The 21,208-nt window shown below is 38.8% G+C and overlaps 1 protein-coding gene across 2 annotated transcripts in view; it reads left to right on the top strand.

Moving 5' to 3' along the window:
- FIG4 (FIG4 phosphoinositide 5-phosphatase) overlaps nucleotides 1–21,208 on the top strand; it is a 139,869-nt gene that overhangs the window by 84,165 nt on the left and 34,496 nt on the right. For both annotated transcript variants that reach the window (XM_061206765.1, XM_061206764.1), the window contains 7 exons: nucleotides 166–304; nucleotides 6,860–6,918; nucleotides 8,727–8,874; nucleotides 11,457–11,540; nucleotides 13,324–13,519; nucleotides 14,530–14,612; nucleotides 16,698–16,784. In XM_061206765.1, the coding sequence (XP_061062748.1) occupies nucleotides 166–304; nucleotides 6,860–6,918; nucleotides 8,727–8,874; nucleotides 11,457–11,540; nucleotides 13,324–13,519; nucleotides 14,530–14,612; nucleotides 16,698–16,784 (796 nt within the window). The remainder of the gene's footprint in view (nucleotides 1–165; nucleotides 305–6,859; nucleotides 6,919–8,726; nucleotides 8,875–11,456; nucleotides 11,541–13,323; nucleotides 13,520–14,529; nucleotides 14,613–16,697; nucleotides 16,785–21,208) is intronic.

Raw genomic sequence — 21,208 nt, 5'->3', positions numbered from 1 at the left:
TTTTAGATTTTGTGTATGTGTGTGACTTTTGAAGTATAAATGCTATTATTTTCAGAGGTATGTTCTATGAAATCACAGTTGTACCATTATCCTCCTAAGAGAACATTCCCCTGAGTTGTTTATGTCAGTAATGGATTTCCTGAAATACATATTTTTGCTTTTTAGATGCTGATAGACAAGATTCCATTAATCTCTTCCTGGGAGTTTTCCATCCCACTGAAGGGAAACCTCATCTCTGGGAGCTCCCGACAGACTTTTATTTGCATCATAAAAATACCATGAGACTTTTACCAACAAGAAGAAGGTATTTTTTTTTCCTAGTCCTACTATGTAAACTCAGATTCGATGTTATTATGAATGTGAGATAGTTTTCTTTTTGAGAAATGGTCATATAGGCTAAAGAAGTCAGTCTAGCTACATGTTTGCCATGAGGAATTTAGTATTGTTGATGTCCTGATAGTAGGTTTGGGAAATCATCATTAACAAATACAGTTGTTTGGCATTTTCCATAAGATATAAAGTTTCAGAACTTAACCATTGAATGTAAGTTGAAGCTACACTCGAGCAAACCATTAACATCATTTTTGACTGCTTCGTACAAATGTGGAATGATAAAGAAATCACCATTTCAGGAGTCAATCTTTGGTTTTTAAGTGTGGTGTACTAAGCAGCCTCACTTTGGAATTCCAACGTTCTTTCCTCCAAGAAGCACAAGGAACTCTTGGTGACACTGGGGAGGACAGGAAACTAGAGCAGTGGCGCTAGTGGCAGATACCACTCCCACCACCCCTACTGCTCAGTCTGAGCTTTCTAGAGTCATTCACCAGTATCGGTTATTTTGATGACAGTTAAATTGGTAGTAATAGTCCCCAAAGAAATGAACTGTTTCCCTGAGGTGTTTTGACAGGACGCCCTGTAGCCCAGGCCTCAGGGTCGGGTAGAATTGGAGTCTCTGCAGTGGTGTGACCTTGAACTAGTTATTTAACCTCTCTAAGCCTCATTTTCCTCATGTACAAAAAGTAAATGACAGGACACACATCACAAAGTCATTATGAGGATTTAATTAGAGGACTCTTTAGCATTTTTCGTTGAAGAGTCATGTACTAATAATGGGCAGCATTTTTCACATGTGAGGTTGGAGCCTGGTGCCTTCTGCGCAGAGGCCTGTGATGTCAAGTTTGCTCCCAACGCTCTCCTCTCACAGGATCAGTGTGATATAGTCCTTATTTTGTGCAGCGATGCCTCTCAAGCACTACAGGGGTCATTGCCAGTCTGGGCTAATTGTGTGGACAGACCACAAACAACTGGTGAATTAGCAAGTGCTGATGTTACAGCTGTTCCCAAATTCTGTGTTACTTCAGGAATATTTAAAATATTAAGGAAACGTCAGAGTTTATATGTTTCTCAGCTTTGTTCTTTTAAGTACATATATTATTGGAATAGCCAGCTTAATACTTGAGCTTACTTTCCCTATAAATGAAGCAGTGCTGGTTTTTCCACTACATTTAAGATTAATAAATGATTGCTGTGAATTTTTGCTGACAAAAAAATCTGGAGCTAATTATGTTTATTTGATGAGAGATAAGTGTAAATACCTATATTTAGCTTTGTTGATACAGCTGACTATGGGTAAATGTGGTTGACTTTCTAAAACTTTATATTAACTTAAAGTATTGAAGCTATTAAGATACAACTTGGGAACAAACAAAACTCGATTTTCTGTTGCTGAAATTAGCTAGTAAATTACAAACGTAAGTTAAAACCACTTGCTTACCTTGAGTTACATAACTGAGGCAGGCAGTGTTGGCGCTTATTTGTGGGAATAAAAGGAAGCTGATGTTACATTCCCATTTAAAAAAAAAAAAAGGAAACAAGTGCAGAGAGCATGTGGCTTGACTGAGATTATTCAGCTGGTTAGATGGTACAGCAAGAATCAGCTAGAAGTCTCCCACTGAAAATAAACTTTTATCAAAGTAGATACTATGTCTCTCGCAGTTGACTTGGTCTCCTGATTTGTTTGGTTTTTTTTTCTCCAGCATGTCAAAATTCCAAAAATTGGTTTTTGGCATCAACAATTGATACTCCTCATCCACAGTACTTATAAAGACTGTCAGATAAATTTCAGTGCTTTATTTTGAACTTTCTAGTGTCACCACCTATACCAGTTATTTTGATGACAGTTAAATCAGTATTATAATTCTCAGAAGGAATGAACAGTTTAGTCAGAGGCAGTAACCAGACAGGAGCATGGACGTCAGGGTAGAGCTGAGTTGGAATTTCTGCAAGTGTGTTACCTTACATCTGGAAAACTTGTTTTCCCAACTGTAAAATGGAGATGACCATACACACCTCACAGGTCATTTTGAGGATTAAATGAGAAAATGGGTGGGAAGTACCTAGTACTGGGTCTGACACAACATCAACACAGTCCTGAAGCAGCCAGGCTCTGGAGATACTGCCTGCAGTTAATACCTGTGTGACCAGAGGCAAGTCACATAACTGGTCCAGTTCTCAGTTTCCACATCAGTAAAATAGAGATAATGATAGTGTCTGATGTGTAGGTTTTTCTGAGAATCAGATGAGATCATATAAATCCTTAGCACATAGTAAGTCCAACAGATGTTTGTATTGTTATTATTTTTTAAAGGGATTACATTCTCTAGTTGTAACATTTATTAAAAATCATATAGGATGGCCATAAAATCTAGAAACTTAGATAATATTATTTTATCACTTATTATAATATCAATGAACACTTTATGTATTCGCTTGTGTTTCCAAACTTGGTGACCATCATGTATTTTATACTGTATTTACCAATGATTTATTCTGAAATAACATTTTTATTGAATGATAAGGGAAGGGGGAATAAACCTAGCTCTGCCTAAAGTTTGTCCAAACCAATCCTCTTGAGGTAACTACTTTTGTGACTCAAAACCCCATGTTTATTGATCTGTTCAAAACCACTGATTGAAGCTTTGTTCTGAAATAGGTTAATGTGTCATATATCATCTCAGATGCCATTTATTGAATGAATGTTGATAATGTCACCAAGATATTTTTAGACATTAAGCATTAATTATCTCATTGACTCAGAGTTGGGAGGTTTCCTGGCTCTATTCTCTGTCTGATATGTGAGTTCCTTCTGTGTATTCCCAGACTATGCTTGTCTGGCCCTGGTTTGTCAACCGGGGCATGTCTGGTTGAGAGGTAGTTGTTTTCGGACAGTTCACTTACACGATTCTTCCTCATATCGGGCCGATATCTGCTTCTCTGTAACTTTACCTACTAATCTTAGTTCAACCCCTGAGACCTTGAGAACACAATTTCCTCATCCACTTGATAGTCTTTTAAATAGATGAAGACAAGTTCACACGATCTCAAAATCTCTTCTTCTCCAGGTTAAATATAGCTCCACTTTCTTAGCTGTTTCTCCTATACTGTAGTTTTAAGTCTGTTTAGCATTCGGAAGGCTCTCTTCTGTATTCCAGCCTATGTCAGTGCTCTTTTTAAACTCTGGTATCCAGACCTGGGTCCAATAGTAGTCAGAGTTAGGTCTGATTTGTGCCAACTGTTGTGGGACCATTGGTACCATTATTCCCCTTGTCCTGGATAATCTATTTTTTAATCATTAAGTGTAAGGTTACATTAACTATTTTCAGTAATGCCATTGTAATGTTAATTCCTTGGGCTTCCTATCCATTGGGACTCCCAAGTCTTTTTAACGTGTCCTACTGCCACGCCTTATCTATGCCATCTTGTCATGCTTGTATATGCTTTGCCTGCTTCCAAAAAAAGTATGTAAATATATATCCTTTTTATTAACTCTTTCCTCGAGTTTTGTAGCTTCTTCAGAATTAATCAGCTGGCCATCTTGATCCTACAAGTCCTTGATGACATAGGGTAAGTCCTTGAATAGAATAGGGTAGATGGCAGAGCCCTGTGGGATACCGTCCCACAACTCCTTCCACCTTGACATTGTTTTGTGATGTTTGGTTGGAATCATTTAAACAGCTGTAACTTGCTATGCTGTCAACACTTGACTATCCTGTCATCCTGCTCACATTTCTCTATATTATTCACATGTATCAATTGCTTTGCTCAAGTCCATATATATTATTTCAGAGGGCTCCCAAGTTTACTAGGGGAAGTAAAGAGTATTTTAAAATCTTCCTAACCTTTCTATGTGAGCCAATGGAATTGAACACTCTTAATACTGGGGACTGAAAAAGAAAAGAAGCTGACTTACGAGGTATTTATGCAAAGGAGGAAGTGGCACCAACCTGCACTCTCCTGTCCTCTGATACCTGGTCCCAAAGCAGATTTCTGTCCCAGTGCAGGTGCTTTTCCCCTGAGTGAATGTGCCTGGTGGGTCGGGTGATGAAGGTCCCCCAGTCCTGGGCTCAGTCCTCTTAGATGCTCTCCTTTTCCATCCATCTCAGCCCAGCTTCCCCAGGGCAGGTGTTTCTTTGGGCTTCTTTGCTTGAGACCCACTCAGAAGAGTTGGACCTTTATTATTTGTTTGTTTGTTTGTTTATGGCCTCACCATGCAGCATGCAGGATCTTAGTTCCCTGACCAGGGATTGAACCTGTGCCCCCTGCAGTGGAAGCGTGGAGTCTTAACCACTGGGCTGCCAGGGAAGTCCCAGAGTTGGACTTTTTAAAAAGTATTGTTAAGTTGCTTTATCTTGCTTAGGGAGATACAGTTTAGTAATATTAATAAAAAATTTATGGCCTGGTCTCAAAGCACTAATACTAAAAAAAAGCACTAATTAAGATGATCCTCTTAATTCTTTTTCTCCACATGGTACATTCTGAGTTAAAACACATTCTTTATAAAGTTTACTTCTTTTTCCTAAGTAAGCTCATTGTGTGCACCATTTTTTAGGAAATTACTTAACGCAAGCTGATACCTTCTCTTGCTCACGTGCGAGTTCTCTCTCTCTGACACACACACGCACACGCACACGCACACGTCTTTTTCATTCCCCTGATCTGATAGTCTGAATAGCCTGGTGTGGCTTGTTTTCGTGAATATATGTGGATTCATAGAAGCCACTGGTCATCTTTTTAGGTTACTCACAGTACGTCTCTAGTAAATATTTGTTTCGTTATCTCGCCTGCACTGACATCACACTTATTGCTGTACAGTTTTTGGAATCTTTCACCCTCTCACTTTTGAACATCAAGACTGCATTTGCCCATTCCCATTGTCAGTTCTGTTCTTCACTGTTCCTTAAAAGATTATTGATCTCAACTGTACCAGGACACTTGAGTGCTCTTAGAGATGTTCTACTGCTTCCTTCCACCTCTTGGGCTGTGCACAGTTCCTTCTTATCTTGTGTATTTCTCTTTTGAGCATGAAACTTACTATGCCTGGTGAAGATGGAAACAATACTGGAATTAAGTAGCTCTACACCCTCTGTCATTATTTTCAACATGGCATTTCTAACACATAGAGCAGTACTTGATACACAGTAGGTGCTTAATAAATGTTGAAAGACTGAATGAATTCTCTGTAAGCAGCAGACTTATCCCTTTTCTCTTCTTTTCATGCTTTTAAAGCCTTGCTATTCAAAAAGTCTAAGGACCAGCCCCTTTGGCATCACCGGGAGCTTGTCATAAATGCAGAATCTCAGGTCCCACCTACTGAATCAGAATCTGCCTTTTCACAGGATCTCCAAGTGATTTTTGTGTATACACTGATTTTGAGAAGCAGTGCTCTAAAGCGTAACTTCAGTCTCAAGCAAAACTTTAGGAGTCTTTCCTGTTATCATAGTACTACCCACCCTACCCCCACAGTTCACTAGGCTTCCTGGTTCTTTTGTTGGTCATCCATGGTAATGTATCTGCTTGCCATCTCTAGGAGAGTTCTCTACATTGCCTATTTCCTTTAGATACTCCCCATTCATCGTAATTGGGGTTATTCAAGGTTGTAATGTCAACATTTTATTTTTAGAAAGCCTTTCATTTATTTTACATGATCTTTTAGCATTTTTGGCTGTAGGCTCTTTTTTTCTGAACCTTTTGAAAAATCTGTTTTTTTTTTAATTTGATATCCCATTTTACATCATTCCCCTTCCTAGCTCTCATTAACTTTGATATAGCATTTTCCTCGTAAATATCCATTTCATCAGAATTTGATTTAGAATTAAATTCAGTGTTCAGAGAAAAGGCAGTTCAGGATTCTTTCAGGTTCTCTGAGTTTTCTAGCAGAAATCCAGATGATTGAAATTCCCAGCCTTACTCTGACTGGCCTCTATAATCAAGTAGTGAATGTTTACAGTTAAAGATTAACAGGGGCTATACTATTTTTTAAGGAAATTTGTTCTTTAGGATTATCCATTTACTTAATGATTTTGCTGAACTGTTTAACCATGTACACAGACCCAGACACATAGAGCAGAGTAGAAAAAGCAACCTAACTCTCAGGTAACTACACGCAGGAGAATCCTACTTGCAGGGCTTGGGTCACAGTCCCGCTGCTTACCGGGTGGCAGGGTAATAAAGTAGGCACAGTAAACAGCAGCTCATAGAGTCTGGCTCAGTATACCCGAATCATTTTTAGCTAAAAGTAAGTAACATCACAGCACCTTGACTCTCAGACATGTACATGGCATTTTTGTAGATCTGTGATGTAGTTGAAACAAGAAGGGGTTGGGAAAGGAATGAACATGTTGAAGACCTACTGTGCCAAAAGCTTCACAGCCATGTTTTTAAAAGAAAAAAATTAACTTTGAAGTACGGGACAGCATCTTACTCTAGACCATACACCCTTTTATCCAGTGAATTGTAGAAAATCTGCATTTACATTTGGGCCATCTTATGCCTTTTTTTTTTTTTTTTTTTTTTTTAATAGTTATACTTACTGGTGGACACCAGAGGTAATAAAACATTTACCACTGCCTTATGATGAAGGTAGGTATACTGTTTCTCTTTTAGTTTTTATACTAATATATTTTGGAATTACTCTTAAATGAGCTTGACGCATTCAGTTCTTTGCGTATAATATTTTATTAGAAAGAAATGAATGACTACTCAGTGTTACGTTGCTATTACAATAGATAGGAGATTGTAACATCTTAGCTTTTTAAAAAAAATTTTTATTGGGGTATAATTTATGATTATGATTTATGATTTATGGTATGATTTATAATGTGTTAGTTTCAGGTGTACAGCAAGTGAATCAGTTAAACATACATCCGCTCTTTTTTTAAGATTCTTATCCCATATAGGCCATTACAGAGAATTGAGTAGAGGTCCCTATGCTATACAGCAGTTATCTATTTTATATATAGTAATGTGTATATGTCAGTCCTAATCTCCCAATTTATCCCTCCCCCCTACTCCCCTGGTAACCATAAGTTTGTTTTCTACATCTGTGACTCTACTTCTGTTTTGTAAATAAGTTCATGTGTACCTTTTTTTAAAAAAAATTCCACGTATATGTGATATCATATGATATTTGTCTTTCTGTGTCTGACTTATTTCATTCAGTATGACAGTCTCTAGGTCCATGCATGTTGCTGCAAATGGCATTTGTTATTTTTTATGGCTGAGTAATATTCCATTGTATATATGTACCACATCTTCTTTATCCATTCCTCTGTTGATGGACATTTAGGTCGCTTCCATGTCCTGGCTATTGTAAATAGTGCTGCAATGAACATTGGGGTACAACATCTTAGCTTTTTGAAGGACAGAGATTGTGTTATACTTTTATCTATTGTATCTTACAGTTATTAGGTATGTCCCTCAAATGTTTAGTGGATATAATATATTAGTTCATCATTTAAAATTAGTACTTGATGTATGTCTAGATATTTGGGGGGAATGGGGAGGAAGTGAAGACCCATTCACAAGGAGAAATAAAAACTTTTCCTATATCTAAGCAGTGAAAAAAAGTACAGATGTGTGTATAGAAGTACATTTTAGTCACTGAAGTTTAAATTATCTATTAATTTGTCAGAAAGGCAGGAAAATTTTTATATTAAAAGAATATAATTTGTTTCCAAATAAATTAAATAATTGACCAGTTTGCAATAGAGTTTATTCTTGATTCTGTTACTGATTCCCCTGACCACGGGCAAGCCAGTTTTCCCAGTTGTGAAAGGATATTAAGATCTATTGCCAATCTGGAACATTCCAGTTGAGGACTCCATCTAGTCATGGTTGACCATCCCAACTTTGGGTGGTGAAGGCCATAAAGTAAAAAGGTTGCAAATGACTTTCGGTTCTTAATAAATTATTAATTAACTTTAAAAAAGTATTTGTTACCTTGAAATTCTGGGCAAAATCATAACTCATATTGCTAAGATTTGGTTGTTCTGGGAAAAAGGATAGGACTTCAGCAGCCTAATATTGCCCATAAATAGGATTTGAAATATAAAGGAAAATTTAGTGAAATTGCATAATTTTTGTCTAGAAGGCAGCGGGTATTTATTTAAGAGCAAAAAGGAATTTAAAGAACTGAATAATTTGATTTCTAAAATAATTCCCCACTCCTACCCCAGCTTCCAGAGGCCTCCACCTCCTTAGAGCTTGTCACGCTCAGCTTTGCAGTATATATTCTGTGCACATATCTTGTTCCTTTTCCAAGCGTGAAAGTGCCGGAGGCAGGAGCTGAACTTGTTCAGTGCGCTCTCTGTGAACACAGTTGATATTCCAGAAATATTTGAGAGATGTAATCTAAAGGCTTTAAGAGTAACAGGCAGTATCTCTCTTAGTTATCTGTGCTGCGAACTTAAAGAAGTTGATAGTGAAGAAGTTTCACAAATACGAAGAGGAGATTGACATCCACAATGAATTTTTTCGACCATACGAGCTGAGTAGCTTTGATGACACCTTTTGCTTGGCTATGACGAGTTCAGCGCGGTATGTTGTGAGTTCTCTGAAACTGGAAGAATTGGGGAACTATAGTTTTCCTAGTTTGTACAGCTATATCTTACTTTACTCGAAATCTGTTCTGCAAGCCTGCTAGCAGGTGGTTGTCCAGCCTCTGAATTCCTCCTGCGATTGGGAGCCCACTACTCAGGAGGCTGTCCTTCTACAGTTAGACAACTGGAGTTAAATTCTTCTCTTAGATAAGTTGAAATCTGCCTCTCTTCGGTCCTAGTTTGTCATTTGGAATAAACTCAGCTTTTTAAGTTGAACTTAGAAATTGAGAGCCAGCATAAATTAGTGGACAAAAAGCATAGTCTTTGGTATTAGAAAGGCCGGAATGTTAATCTTAGACCAGCCATTGCCTACCTGTGTGACCTTGAGAAAATTATCCAACTTATGTGAGTCTGTTTCTTCATTTCATATAGAGAGAGGTGTGTATCACACAGACACACATGCACCAAGTGCCTAATGTAGTACCTGACACAGGTGGGTGACTAATAAATGGTGACTCTTATTATATTACTATTTTTATTAGACACAGGACAAGTCTAGTTCCTCTTCTGTGTGACAGCCCTCTAGATATTTGAGGAAGCAATATTAATTTTTTTCAGGGTAAATATCCTTGTTTCATAACTCATATGACATTGTTTGTAGGCATCTCTCCACCTTTGAACATACTTCATTTTTCTGTCTGTTTTCGAGTTTGGCGGAGCCTTTTAGGAATATGATGGTACTAGATTAAGAAAATTAGGCAAAGAAAATCAGTTTTTGATCATTATGTATTATACTAAAGTTTACATTTTTGTATTTACATTTTGTATTTTTCATTTACTTCTAATGTGATATATGTATGCCTAAAATTAACATGGTACATGTAGAAACATATTCCATGGTTTGTTTCCTAGAAATCACTCTACATTTTGCTTCAGTTTCAGATAGAAAGTTTGGAATTTTCACTTGCTTGATTTTCAGTTACACTTGTTAAAGTTTAGCAGTTGTAACTGTAAGGTTATTGTCATTTTCCAGAATTTTTCAACTCAGCAAAGGGTGAATGATATTACGTATATGTGTATGTACAGATATACAATTGATTTTATTTATTGGCAGGAGTTATGCTCTGTAAAGTTCCTACAAACACTGAGTTAGAGAACACTGAACCATTGCTCTTAGGAGAAATACAGGGTTAGTTTCCTGAAAACATCTGGTCATAACATTTTCGTCAACCAATCAATACGTAATCTTATTTTGTATGCTTCTGTTAAAGATACCTTGTATAATATATATCGTCAATTCATTAACATTGATCTCACAGCCAACAGCACTATAACTCATGCCTGAATGAAGCTTCTCTAACTCATGTATTTTCTCTATAACATACAACTTTCTTCTGCTTAGAAACACCAGGCAACTTCCGCACTGTGTTTGGGGGCCATTTTAGACAGTGAAATCTCCAAAAAGCACAAAAATGTGAAAAACATGGCACTAAATAGACTGTGAAAAGGACACTTGTTTTCAGTATGAGAGCTAAAGCAAGAAGGCAGAGTGTCACCTTGTTCTCCCTCGGTTGGGAATGTGAGCGTGGTTACTCTAATTTTTCACTGCTCTGTGCATGTGCTTGTCTGCGAGTGATCACGAAAGCTCTGAGTGTTGCCTTTGGGGTTACAAATAAATTTTAGTGAGTAAGCAGATTCTCAAATATGGCATCCACAAATAATGAAGATGGACTGTGTATGTTCAAAAAGAAAGAAAGAAAAATTAAACCACTTGCATTTTGAAAACAACATTTTCAAACTGTTAAGTAGGCATTTTGAGTCAGATTCAATATTACTTTCTTTTCCTTCAAAAAATGTAATATTGAATCACACACTTGGAGCAGTATCCTTGCCAGAAGTTATGAGTCTTATCTGCATAAATCATGCAACTGTTGCCTTTTTGGCATCTATTTAAGGGTTTGGTCTGGCTTCAGCGGTAATAGTAAGGTAGGCCCTGTATCGTGAGGAAGTAGCTTCAGCTTATCTCAGTAAGTGGTAAATTAACAGTTTCTATTTAAAGTGTTCCAACAGTGTTTTAATGAATTAACCCCAGCCTAATGAGGTAGGTGTTGATACTTCAGTTCATACCACTGCGTTTTTGATTATTATGTCCGCCTCCTTAGGTGGTATTGTGTAATAAAAACATTGTCCATAAAACTGAGCAGCTAAGTGTCTTGCCATTGGTTTTATGAGTTTAATTTTACCCGAAAACGAATTCGTGATATACAGCCAGAGGGTATGCATCTTAGCAGTAATTCAGATACCAACTCTCCTCCAGTAAACAAAATCTTAAATTCAAAACTATTGGGTCTCTTAATCAGAGAAAATTCACAGTGAGGACTGCTAACATTGAAGTTACTGAGTACCATTAGTTCATGGGGTTTTATGGCCCAGAGTACCTAAACTCCCCTGATTATTTGGCTTAGAATATATATACCTTCTAGGGCTAAGAAGGAATCGTGTAAGAATGTGAGTTGAGATGGAAGTGGACAGTCATTGGATGGACAGTGATTCACATGGAATTTTTTCCCTTTTCTTCAGTGACTTCATGCCTAAGACTTTTGGCATTGATCCAAGTCCGTTTACAGTGCGTAAGCCAGATGAAACCGGAAAATCAGTACTGGGGTAAGATTTGCATATAGAATGAAATTTTAAAGATTCATGTAAAATAATATAGCGCTTACAATATAATTTCCACCAAAAACGAATAACTTCAAGTCACATAGTTTGGAGCAGTCCATTCACTGCATCTATACAGGTGGCTTTTTTATAGCACTGGGATCATTAAAAAGTGTTAGACACTGAAAGTGTAAGTCATGGGAATTCCAGCAACCCGATGCATTTTACTATTTTAAATCAAGAGTTTCACAGATGGCATAAAGGCAGGTAGCAGATATTATGTATGTCCTTTAATAACTCAGCATCCTCTGTTTCCCACAACATAAAATACTTAGGTAAAAATTTATATTAGTTGTATTTATTTTCGTTGGCATCCTGAGGCAACATTAAAGCAAATGCTCAGACAGAGGACTTAATAGATTTTCTGTGTATTACTGTAACATTGTTTTGGGGATGACTGTTATTATATGCAGTAATATGAGGAAGAGAACAAACCATGTTTACAGTCTTTATGCTTTGAGACTGGAATGAAATGTGTTCTAGTGTAAGAATCTCTGTTACTGCCACTGACCTGAATAATCCCAGTGATAAGATTTCTCCTAGGCCCTGGCCAGAAACCCTGGCCAGCCTGTAGATTCTGAGTCCTAATTGTATTTGGGAATGTGTACGGGGGCCTAATTGGATTCTAGCTACATGTGATTTATACAGTGAGATATATATTACTGTTTTCCAGATACACCATTTATGTGGCTTAAATATGTGGCCTTATTAAAGAGCTGCATGTTAAGCCCTGGACCAGATGCTAAGAGGAATTTAAAAGAAGGTTAACATCCTCAGGACATTTAGAATTTAAGGAGTTCCTGGGACAAATACGTAAATGACCAGCTATATTAGTGTATAGTACTGAAATGTATCAACTTTAATTTTTAGTTGCAGAAAGTCAGAAATGAATTTATTTTCTATAATATCTAACCCATGGTTAGATAGTATTGCATGTTTCTTTCCTAGAAAATGCAGAATATTATGGTATTTTAAGTCCCTTGCAGAAAATTTTTTAAAGTAAGAGTGAAATATTAAATATGTTAAATATTTTTCATAAAAGCCAAAAATATTACCATAAAATGTTTTCTGAATTAAAACAATATTCTTACTACTCTCAAATTTGGCACTAAAATAAAAGTAAATAAGTGTGGGCTTTTTCTATGTTTTTTTCCCCCATCTACTCCCTATTATTAGAAGGAATGTTCAGAAAATATAGTTATTTAGTAATAAAACAATTTAAAATCTTAGTTTATGTTCATCAGTTGCTCATTACTTTGGTACAAGTAATCAGCTGCCACTGTGATTGCTAAAAATTCATAGGAGGGACAGAAATATATGGATTTGGCTATCGACCCTTTCTTGAAGCTTCTACAAATTATAGGTAATTTTACTAATATCTCAAACATTATAGTCTTCTATTATGGTATTATAAATTTTGAAAATACTGATTTCAGTTACCAAAGGAAGACACAGTAGCCAAGCGGTGAAAAGACTTTTCTGCACACTACAAGCACATACTTGTTTATTTTCTGAATTTATAACAAAGCTTAAATTCATATAAGGTCAGCACGTACATGATAAAATATTAATCTTTTCCCTTTAGCACAGCTTGAATCCAGAAGCTAGCTTCTCACAGTCATTTTCTTATGCTTCACCAGGACTAAGGCTTTAGTCCTTAGAGTGATACACAGTAAGCGTTGAGGGTTCCGTTTACAGATGGTTCACATCCGTATTCGTCTTTTTAAAGAAACAAGAGCAACAGAGAAGAAGCTGTGTTACAGCGAAAAACGGCCGCCAGTGCCCCACCGCCGCCCAGCGAGGAGGCCGTGTCCAGCAGCTCTGAGGATGACTCCGGGACCGACCGGGAGGAGGAGGGCTCCGTGTCCCAGCGCTCCACGCCAGTGAAGATGACTGACACGGGTGACAGTGCCAAAGTGACAGAGGTCAGGGGCCGAGGAGAGTGTGCAGTCCGGCGTGAGGCTCGTCTCCAAAATCCCGCTTTCAGTTAAAAGGCTGAGAGCAAGAAAAAGTCACATTACCTCACTCACACCTTTCTAATGAACAGTGTTGCAGGCACTGCAGAGATGAATACATTTGGCAAAGACATTACTGAAAATGGTTTCTGAAACGGGTGTTTTTGCTTCCATGTGTAACAGTAAATTTCTTGTCACTTCAGAATTCTTGAGAGAATCCTGTCCCTCTTTGAGCAGCCCATCCACTTATTACTTTGGTACAGTAGCCCATCCGTTTATTCCCTTGCTCAGCACATTGTTGGAATGCAGGGTTTGGACCTAGGCCTCACAATCTTTGCATAACCCCAGTGGGAAGTTCATCCTGTTCAATTCGACATTACCAATATATTGAGGTAAAACAAAAGGCAAGTAAACCACAGAAGAACCAAATTTAGCTTTGGGGAAATTTGCTTTCTAGAAATGGCCAAAAGTCATTAAAGCTAGACGCGTTGCCATGGGTTGGGGTTGGCAAACTACAACCTATTGGCCAAAACATCCTGCTGCCTGTTTTTGTAAATAAAGTTTTATTTATGACCAGCCATGCCTATTTACAGCCATACCTATTTGTTTATATATTGTCTATGGCTGCTCTTGCCCTATAACAGCAACAGAGTTGATTAGTTATGGCAGAGACAGTATGACCCAAAGAACCTAAAATATTTACTGTCTGGCCCTTTACAGAAAATGTTTGCCAACTTCTGCACTATACAAAAGCAATTAGTAATTACCTAATAGTTTTTTACCCTAAAATAAACTATTTTAGTGAAAATGAGGTCAGATTTTAAAAAACCATTAACTGAGAAATTTAATGAACCAGGATGAAGAATCATTGTGATTGCCTTTGTGGGAAAATTCACAGGTTCATTTTCTTCATCTTTGGAAATTATTCATATTCTAGATGTCTAAAACTTCTTCCTGGTTCCCTTTTCTTTTGACCCCAGAATGTGGTCCAGCCCATGAAAGAGGTGTATGGAATCAACCTCTCAGATGGCCTCTCAGAAGAAGATCTCTCCATTTATTTAAGGTGAAGTATTTTCATGAGAGATTAAGGACAAATGCAAATGTAATACAATACCTTATATCTAGTATAACGTTTAAAAATTGAAAATAGTCAACAATACAGAAGGAAGTGAATTCCACTTGGAATAAAATAGTAGCATTTAGTTCAAATTCTGAAACAATTTATATTTGGAGTTAAAAGGCCTGCTTACTGCCTGAGACTCTGAGGGCCCCTCAATGATAAAAATTTATGATGCTTACATGTATTTTCACTGCCTGTAAGCTGCAAACTGAAGTTCAAATACATCTCTGCATTCCTGCATTAACAAATCCTCAAGATCAAGTACCTTCTTACAAAATGAACTTGGGATATGGACAGCTGAGGACCTTGTATTCCCTTTGGCTCGGGGTGGGGGTGGAGGCTGAGGAGGGAGAAGGAAGCAGTGATGTAGGGGCACCAACTCAGAATGTTATCAACCTTTTTTAGGAAGACCTAGCTAAAAGGAGGCGATCTCCCAAAAGGTATTCCCTGAAATCACGGATATAACTTTGTGTGTCTGTGTGCGCTTGCAAAGATTCATAGTTATCAGATTCTCAAAAGAATTCCTCACCTAGAAATCCTTAAAACCCTGACGAGACCACTGTAAACGCCCCCTCAACCTAATGTATGCATTAAGAAGACTTAATTATTGCAAGTGAACATGGACCCACTTCATCAAAGTTTGGCTTATGTAAACTGTAATATAAATGAGCACTAACCTCCAGGTCTTTTTTAAGGAGGGTATTTGTTTTGCAGAATCCATTGAACTGGATATTTTCAGCTCTCTGCTTCAAACTAGTAAGATCTGCTGTAGAATATGTGAAATATAAAAATGTACAGCATTTCTTGACTACAGAAGCACTGGTATGACTGTGCATCACTGTCTTACTGGAAGCCAATTGAGTCATTCAGAACTCAGCCACACCCTCCTCACTCCTGGATACACAGACACGCAGTGACATTCATACACCTGTCACACTCTGTAGCTCAACTCTTTAGTAGTTGAAGTGGGCCTTCATAAGCAACATGGTCTGGAAGAATGACTTATCTGGCGTTAATGACTGAGTAATATGACTTTATTTATTGCAGAGAGCATAAGTGTACATGTCAAGGCTGTTCACTTGCTGAAGATAAAAATTTGGATAAGAGTAATCTAATTTAAAAGTTTTTCATAGTGCTGTACTGATTTAATAATTGGTAGTTTCTTCAGCACTTTTCCTGACTTTTAAAAGAAGCTCATAAAAACTACAAACTGCATCCCTGAGGGGAAGATGGGTGCACGTAGCACAGGCCACACTTCAGATGGGTACACTTGAGATCCAGATCAGTGATCCAATCAGTGGCCCATTGCCAGGCATCCTCTTACCTTGCCGAGCTGGCCTGGGGCGAGTCCCTTTGGCCTTAGCTGCAAGTGGGGATTAGTGTCGTTGGAGGCTTCTCTGAGAGGGATGGGGGGGGGGGCAGTGGTGCTCAGCAGGTGGTCTCCTCAGTCCCCTCCAGCTCAGATGAAAGTACTCTTCCGAGTGGCTGGCGTACGTATACCTGGGGATTCCTGTGGTCCTGAGGAAACCAACTCCATGCCCTGGGTGCTTAGCAACATCCTTGCTCCAGGAGATGGATCCCTAGCCCGATCTGGCGTTTCCTTGTTGTTTGTCTCACTGCAGACATCCCCGTCCCCGCCACTACCTCACGTTTCCCCATGCTTCCTGCTGCTGTCACCCTTAGATATGCGAGGCCCTACAAGATCATCTCCCTGGCTTCAGGAACATTTTGGCTCAAGTTCTGTATCACATTTGAGTAAACAGAATGCAACGAAGTACACGTTTTGTTTCATTCCTATGTCCATGGTTACGACTTATATTTTAACCCATTCCTCCTCCTTTACTTCTCATAAACCCACTCTAACATCAGGCAGTCATTTATAAATCGAGTCTTGTGTCACATAGGGTATTCTTGTGTGCTTTTCTGACGTAAGCATATAACTGTCGTTTGAAGGCCCGTATCATTTTGTGCGATCTACTGAATTTGTGGCAGGTAGTTCTTTAGCTTTGTATCTGTTATAATTTGTAGATTTGTGCAGCTGGGGCAGAGTCAACATAAACAAGACAAGAGCAGCCAGCAGTTCTGTTCCAGGTGCCCAGATGGAGTTATAAAATTGTAAGTACTAGATTAGACCTTGTAAAAAAAAAAAATCTTTGTATTCATGCCATTCGGGGTGCTTTTTTTTGAGACTTTATGAGAAAGACATTGTCTTGTCCCCAAATGAGTATAAGCACTAAAGCATCTCCTCCTGGTGTAATACCATATCCGAGGAAAACTGGGTAGCTGTGGGGATGGGGAAGAGGTTGGGAGCCTTGCCTGTGCTTGAAATGCACCCTTTGGAGGTGGGACTGGAGTTGGTGGGGGTTTTCCTCCAGAAACTCTGCTCTCCAGTGGATAGCAGTGGCATGAAAAAACAGCTCTGACCCTGGACACAGGCTCCTCAAATTCAGTACAAGACCCTTGAGGGCAGGAGTGGTTTGTCTTTTCTAGCTCTGTATCTTCACCAGTTCTATTAACTTGCTGTTTAGTGAATAACTTGGAGTTTAGTAAATTCTTAAATAAATAGAACTAGGTTCATATCCTGACTTAACACTCTGCCACTTCTTGTGTTTTTTTACCTTGAGCAAGTAACTTAAGTCCTATGTGGCTCAGTTTCTTTATCTGCAAAATGGGTTAATGGTAGCACCTGCTTCATAGGAGGATGGTGAGGCTGAAATGAAATAATGCATACAAAGTGCTTAGATCAGTGTCTGGAATACGTCCTCAATACGTTGTGATCATCACCATTGTCCCCTTCTTCTTCATATTTATCATTGTTCTCTGCTTGTTGGGACCAAACAAAGCAAAGGTTGTGAGCAGGAGTGGCTCCTGATGCCATATGCTCAGCTGAGTTTCTTCTATAAAAAGGGGTCACTGTGGCGATTAAATGAGGGAGGATATGCAAGGCATCTAGATCAGTGTCTGGCACAGAGTTGACATTTAGTAGATGTTCTCTTCCCTTTTCTTGGTACAACTTTATCAGTTTGTTTAATAAATTATTTGATAGATACTGACTGCCTGACTTCTCCATGTACTACATCTGCATGTTCCTAATTGTTAAGAGGCTACTATAGTGATCCAGGCAAAGACTGGTGCCTTAGAGAACAGTGGCTGGGAGGATTTTGGAAATGGGATGAATCTAGGAAATATTAAAAAGTGAAATAGACTGGATAGTGAAATAGTTGGATACGGGGAAAAGGCCTTACCAAGGATGGCCGTTAGGTTTTTTGGAAATAATAGGTTTGATTCATTCATTCATTTAGCAAATAGGTATTGAATACCTATTCAGACCTGTGTTAGGACCATTGACAGCTGCCATTTATCAAGGTAAGGAGCACTGTAGGAGGAACCCGTTCGCCTTTCAAGGGGGATCAAAGTGGCCATGTTTAGGAGGCAGTTGAATCAGCTGATCTGGAACTCAGAAAAGAGCCTCTGGGAATGTGAATGCATGTTGGTGATAATTAAGCCACTGGTTAAAGATGACACCACTTAGGAAAAGAGAATAACAGAGTGAGAAAAGGTCTACAGCTGAGTCTTGAGGGGATCTGAGTTTAACGCTGAGGAGAGAGAGACAGAGATGGCTAATCAGAGAAGGGGAAGGAAAACCAAGACTGTTTTATCACAGCCTCCAAAAGGGCTACTTGTCCCTTCTTTCTCTCCCCTTCACTATTTTTTTTTCTTTTAAAAAACATACGAACTATTAACTTAGAGACAGTTTTTCTTTTGTAGGTCTAATTAGCATATGGAAGTATCAGCTCCCAAATGAACTGATATAGATGTGGCCAAAGAAGGAAAGTATTTCAATGTGTTAGTAGAGTAAGAGACTCTGTTAACCAAATTGTATTATTCTAATGATTCTTCCATTAAAATAGTATGGCACAACTTAGGAGGAGCAGGTGATGAAGTGAATGTAGCATACAAAATAAAAGGAAAACATGTTCCCGCATTTCCTTCAACACTGTGTCTACTTTGATCTGTAATTGGTCTTGCTGTTAAGTTACTTTTAAATTCCTTTTCTTAAAACATTTAGTGTTTGCTTTTCTGAGTCTTAGCACAGATGAAAACCATGTGAATCTAGGATTTTTTTTAACCTTTTCCACTTAACTAGTAAAGAATCGAACATGAGTGTGTCTTGGTGCAGCATCTTCAGGATAAAGAGCTTGGTAGGCTCTGCATTATGTTGTCATGGCAACTGCCCAAGAGTGTTGTTTTTTGGTGTGTGTGCACACGTGCTTTAAATTGAAACTGTAACTAGGTTCTTAAAATGTCAGCTATTCAATTTTAAATTTCTAAAGCTATGCCAAAACTAAGAGAAATTAGATTTATATGAGATCCTGGAAATTCTCATCTTATTGTGTTTTGGGTTCTGGTATTTTTTTAAATATATTGATAGTAAGTTTATTTTAAGTTTATATACATACATATGTATTGACTCATCTCTGGACAATTCATAATCTTACCAGTTTTTCTTGAAATTATGAGGCAAACCAATACTCCTTTTCTAAATATGAGGTATACAACAACCAATGTAAAATATATTGACAGTAAACAATGGGCAAGGAGCCAGTGGATTAGGGGCTCCTGAAGCAGAGGTGCAGAAGCCTGGATGGGGAGCTGGGCATGGTCACCCAAGCTCTTGCAGGACATTTCTTAGAAGCGGTTGTTAAACCCCAAACTAGTCAATGTCTGCACCGGCAGCCCAAACACTCATAGCTGTATTCTGTGTGAGTGTGACCCTCCCTTCAACTCATGCCACTCCCTAAGTGTATGGGTGGTGATTAGGGAGAAATGACATCAGCCAACATTTCCTGAGCAGTGTGTGATGGGCACTATGCTATGTACCTTAATCTGTATTAACTCAATTCTCACAATAACTCTAGGAAGTAGGTCTTAACTATCATCTTCATTTTACAGATGGGGAAAGTGAAGCACAGAGAAGTTATGTAACTTTCCCAAGGTCAAACAGCTAGCAAGTGGAGGAACCAGGATTCAAACCCAGACGAGCTGGCTGTCCATCACTAAGCTATAAATGCCTAGTGTTACCAGCTGCTCTTATACCCACAGTGGTAAAAATACTGGGTTATTAGTGTGAACAACCCTCATTTTGATCTTCTGACATGATCTGGTTTGTAGGCAGCTCTGTATGCAGACATAATGTTTCAGCCCCAATGAGCTTGAAAATTGTTTCTAATATTTAAAGAGAATATACCTTTACTCTTTTCCTGGTACCCAGCATATTGTCCCAAATGTAGACATGCTTCCTGGGCAAGCATACTTTGCTTGACTCATAACATGATGTGGAGGTTGTTTAAGCCATCATGAGAACAGTGCTACTGCTATTTAGTGTTACTGTCATCCTAGTAAGTTGTAGGTTCTTAGAGGGCAGCCCATCTTTGTGTTCCCTGCTGCCTCCTGAATAGTACCTAAATTGAGTGCTCAGTAAATGTTTGTTGAAATGTACTGACTCTCACCCCCCACCCCTCCCATTACCATCAGAGCCTGCATGGGGCCCCATGAGCATCCCTAGAAGCCCACCTCACCCATCCTGGAACACTTTTTAGTTCTTCCCCTATTCTATTTCCTGCTCATAAACCCTCTGCCCTCTCCTGCCTTCTGATAGAGGAAAAAAGTAAGCACACCAAGGTTTTAGCATTTTTTCTCTCTGTCCTGCTTCCACTTGCACCTGTGACCAAATGCAGACTGAGAAGGGCCTGCGTGGAAGGACTTGCTGTGCCAGGGAGGGCGGGGTGCTGTGCAGCCCAGCGGTGATTTGCTGTATTCATGCCAGACCACCCTGCCCTCGCTGTACACTCCCACCAGTTCTGAGGAGTTTTTAACTAAGCAGCAAGTGCCAATCAGTGTAGGTTAAAAAGAACATGAACACGCCTATTATTAGTGCCTGCTATTCCGTGGTTCACCTATTCTAGGAACATGTCTCACTTGTTTAAAACTTACCTCTAAGAAGTGGTTCAAAATGTAATACATAGAGTTTGGGTAAAACGTGTCTAATTTAGGATTCTTCCAATGCAGGATGAACTAAATAAGTGTGTTTACAGTTTTAGGATCGTAAGGTTGAGTTTATTCCCTGAGTACATCTCACAGTAAGTAGCATTTACTGACCTTAGAGGGAATGCCCCTGGGAACGGGCTTCTGCTAGGGGAAGCATTTCACAAATCAGAGCGTGCTGTTAACACAGTCAGAATTAGGGCACCTTTTCACACCGATGAGGTGAGCATGACACTAGGCCATGATTAGCTCAACTTTGTTGACTTTTCACGTATCCTTTTCAGTGATGAGTCCCTACATACAAGTCACTCTCTGGGGTTCCCCACCCCCGCTCCTGCCTCATTGATTTCAGCTAGTCCTCTGCAGATAACGCTGTCTTCTCTGCTGCAGGCTAAAGAAGTATTTCTGCCTTAATGGATCACTCTTGTTATCTTTCCCAAACAACTTTCAAGGTTTAAGGATTAGAGCAGTTGGGAGGCAGTGATCAATGATTA

This window comes from Eubalaena glacialis, chromosome 12 (genome assembly GCF_028564815.1).
Source record: "Eubalaena glacialis isolate mEubGla1 chromosome 12, mEubGla1.1.hap2.+ XY, whole genome shotgun sequence".
NCBI lineage: Eukaryota > Metazoa > Chordata > Mammalia > Artiodactyla > Balaenidae > Eubalaena > Eubalaena glacialis.
The sequence above is the reverse complement of the archived record's forward strand: the minus strand, read 5'-3'. Positions and strand labels throughout refer to the sequence as shown.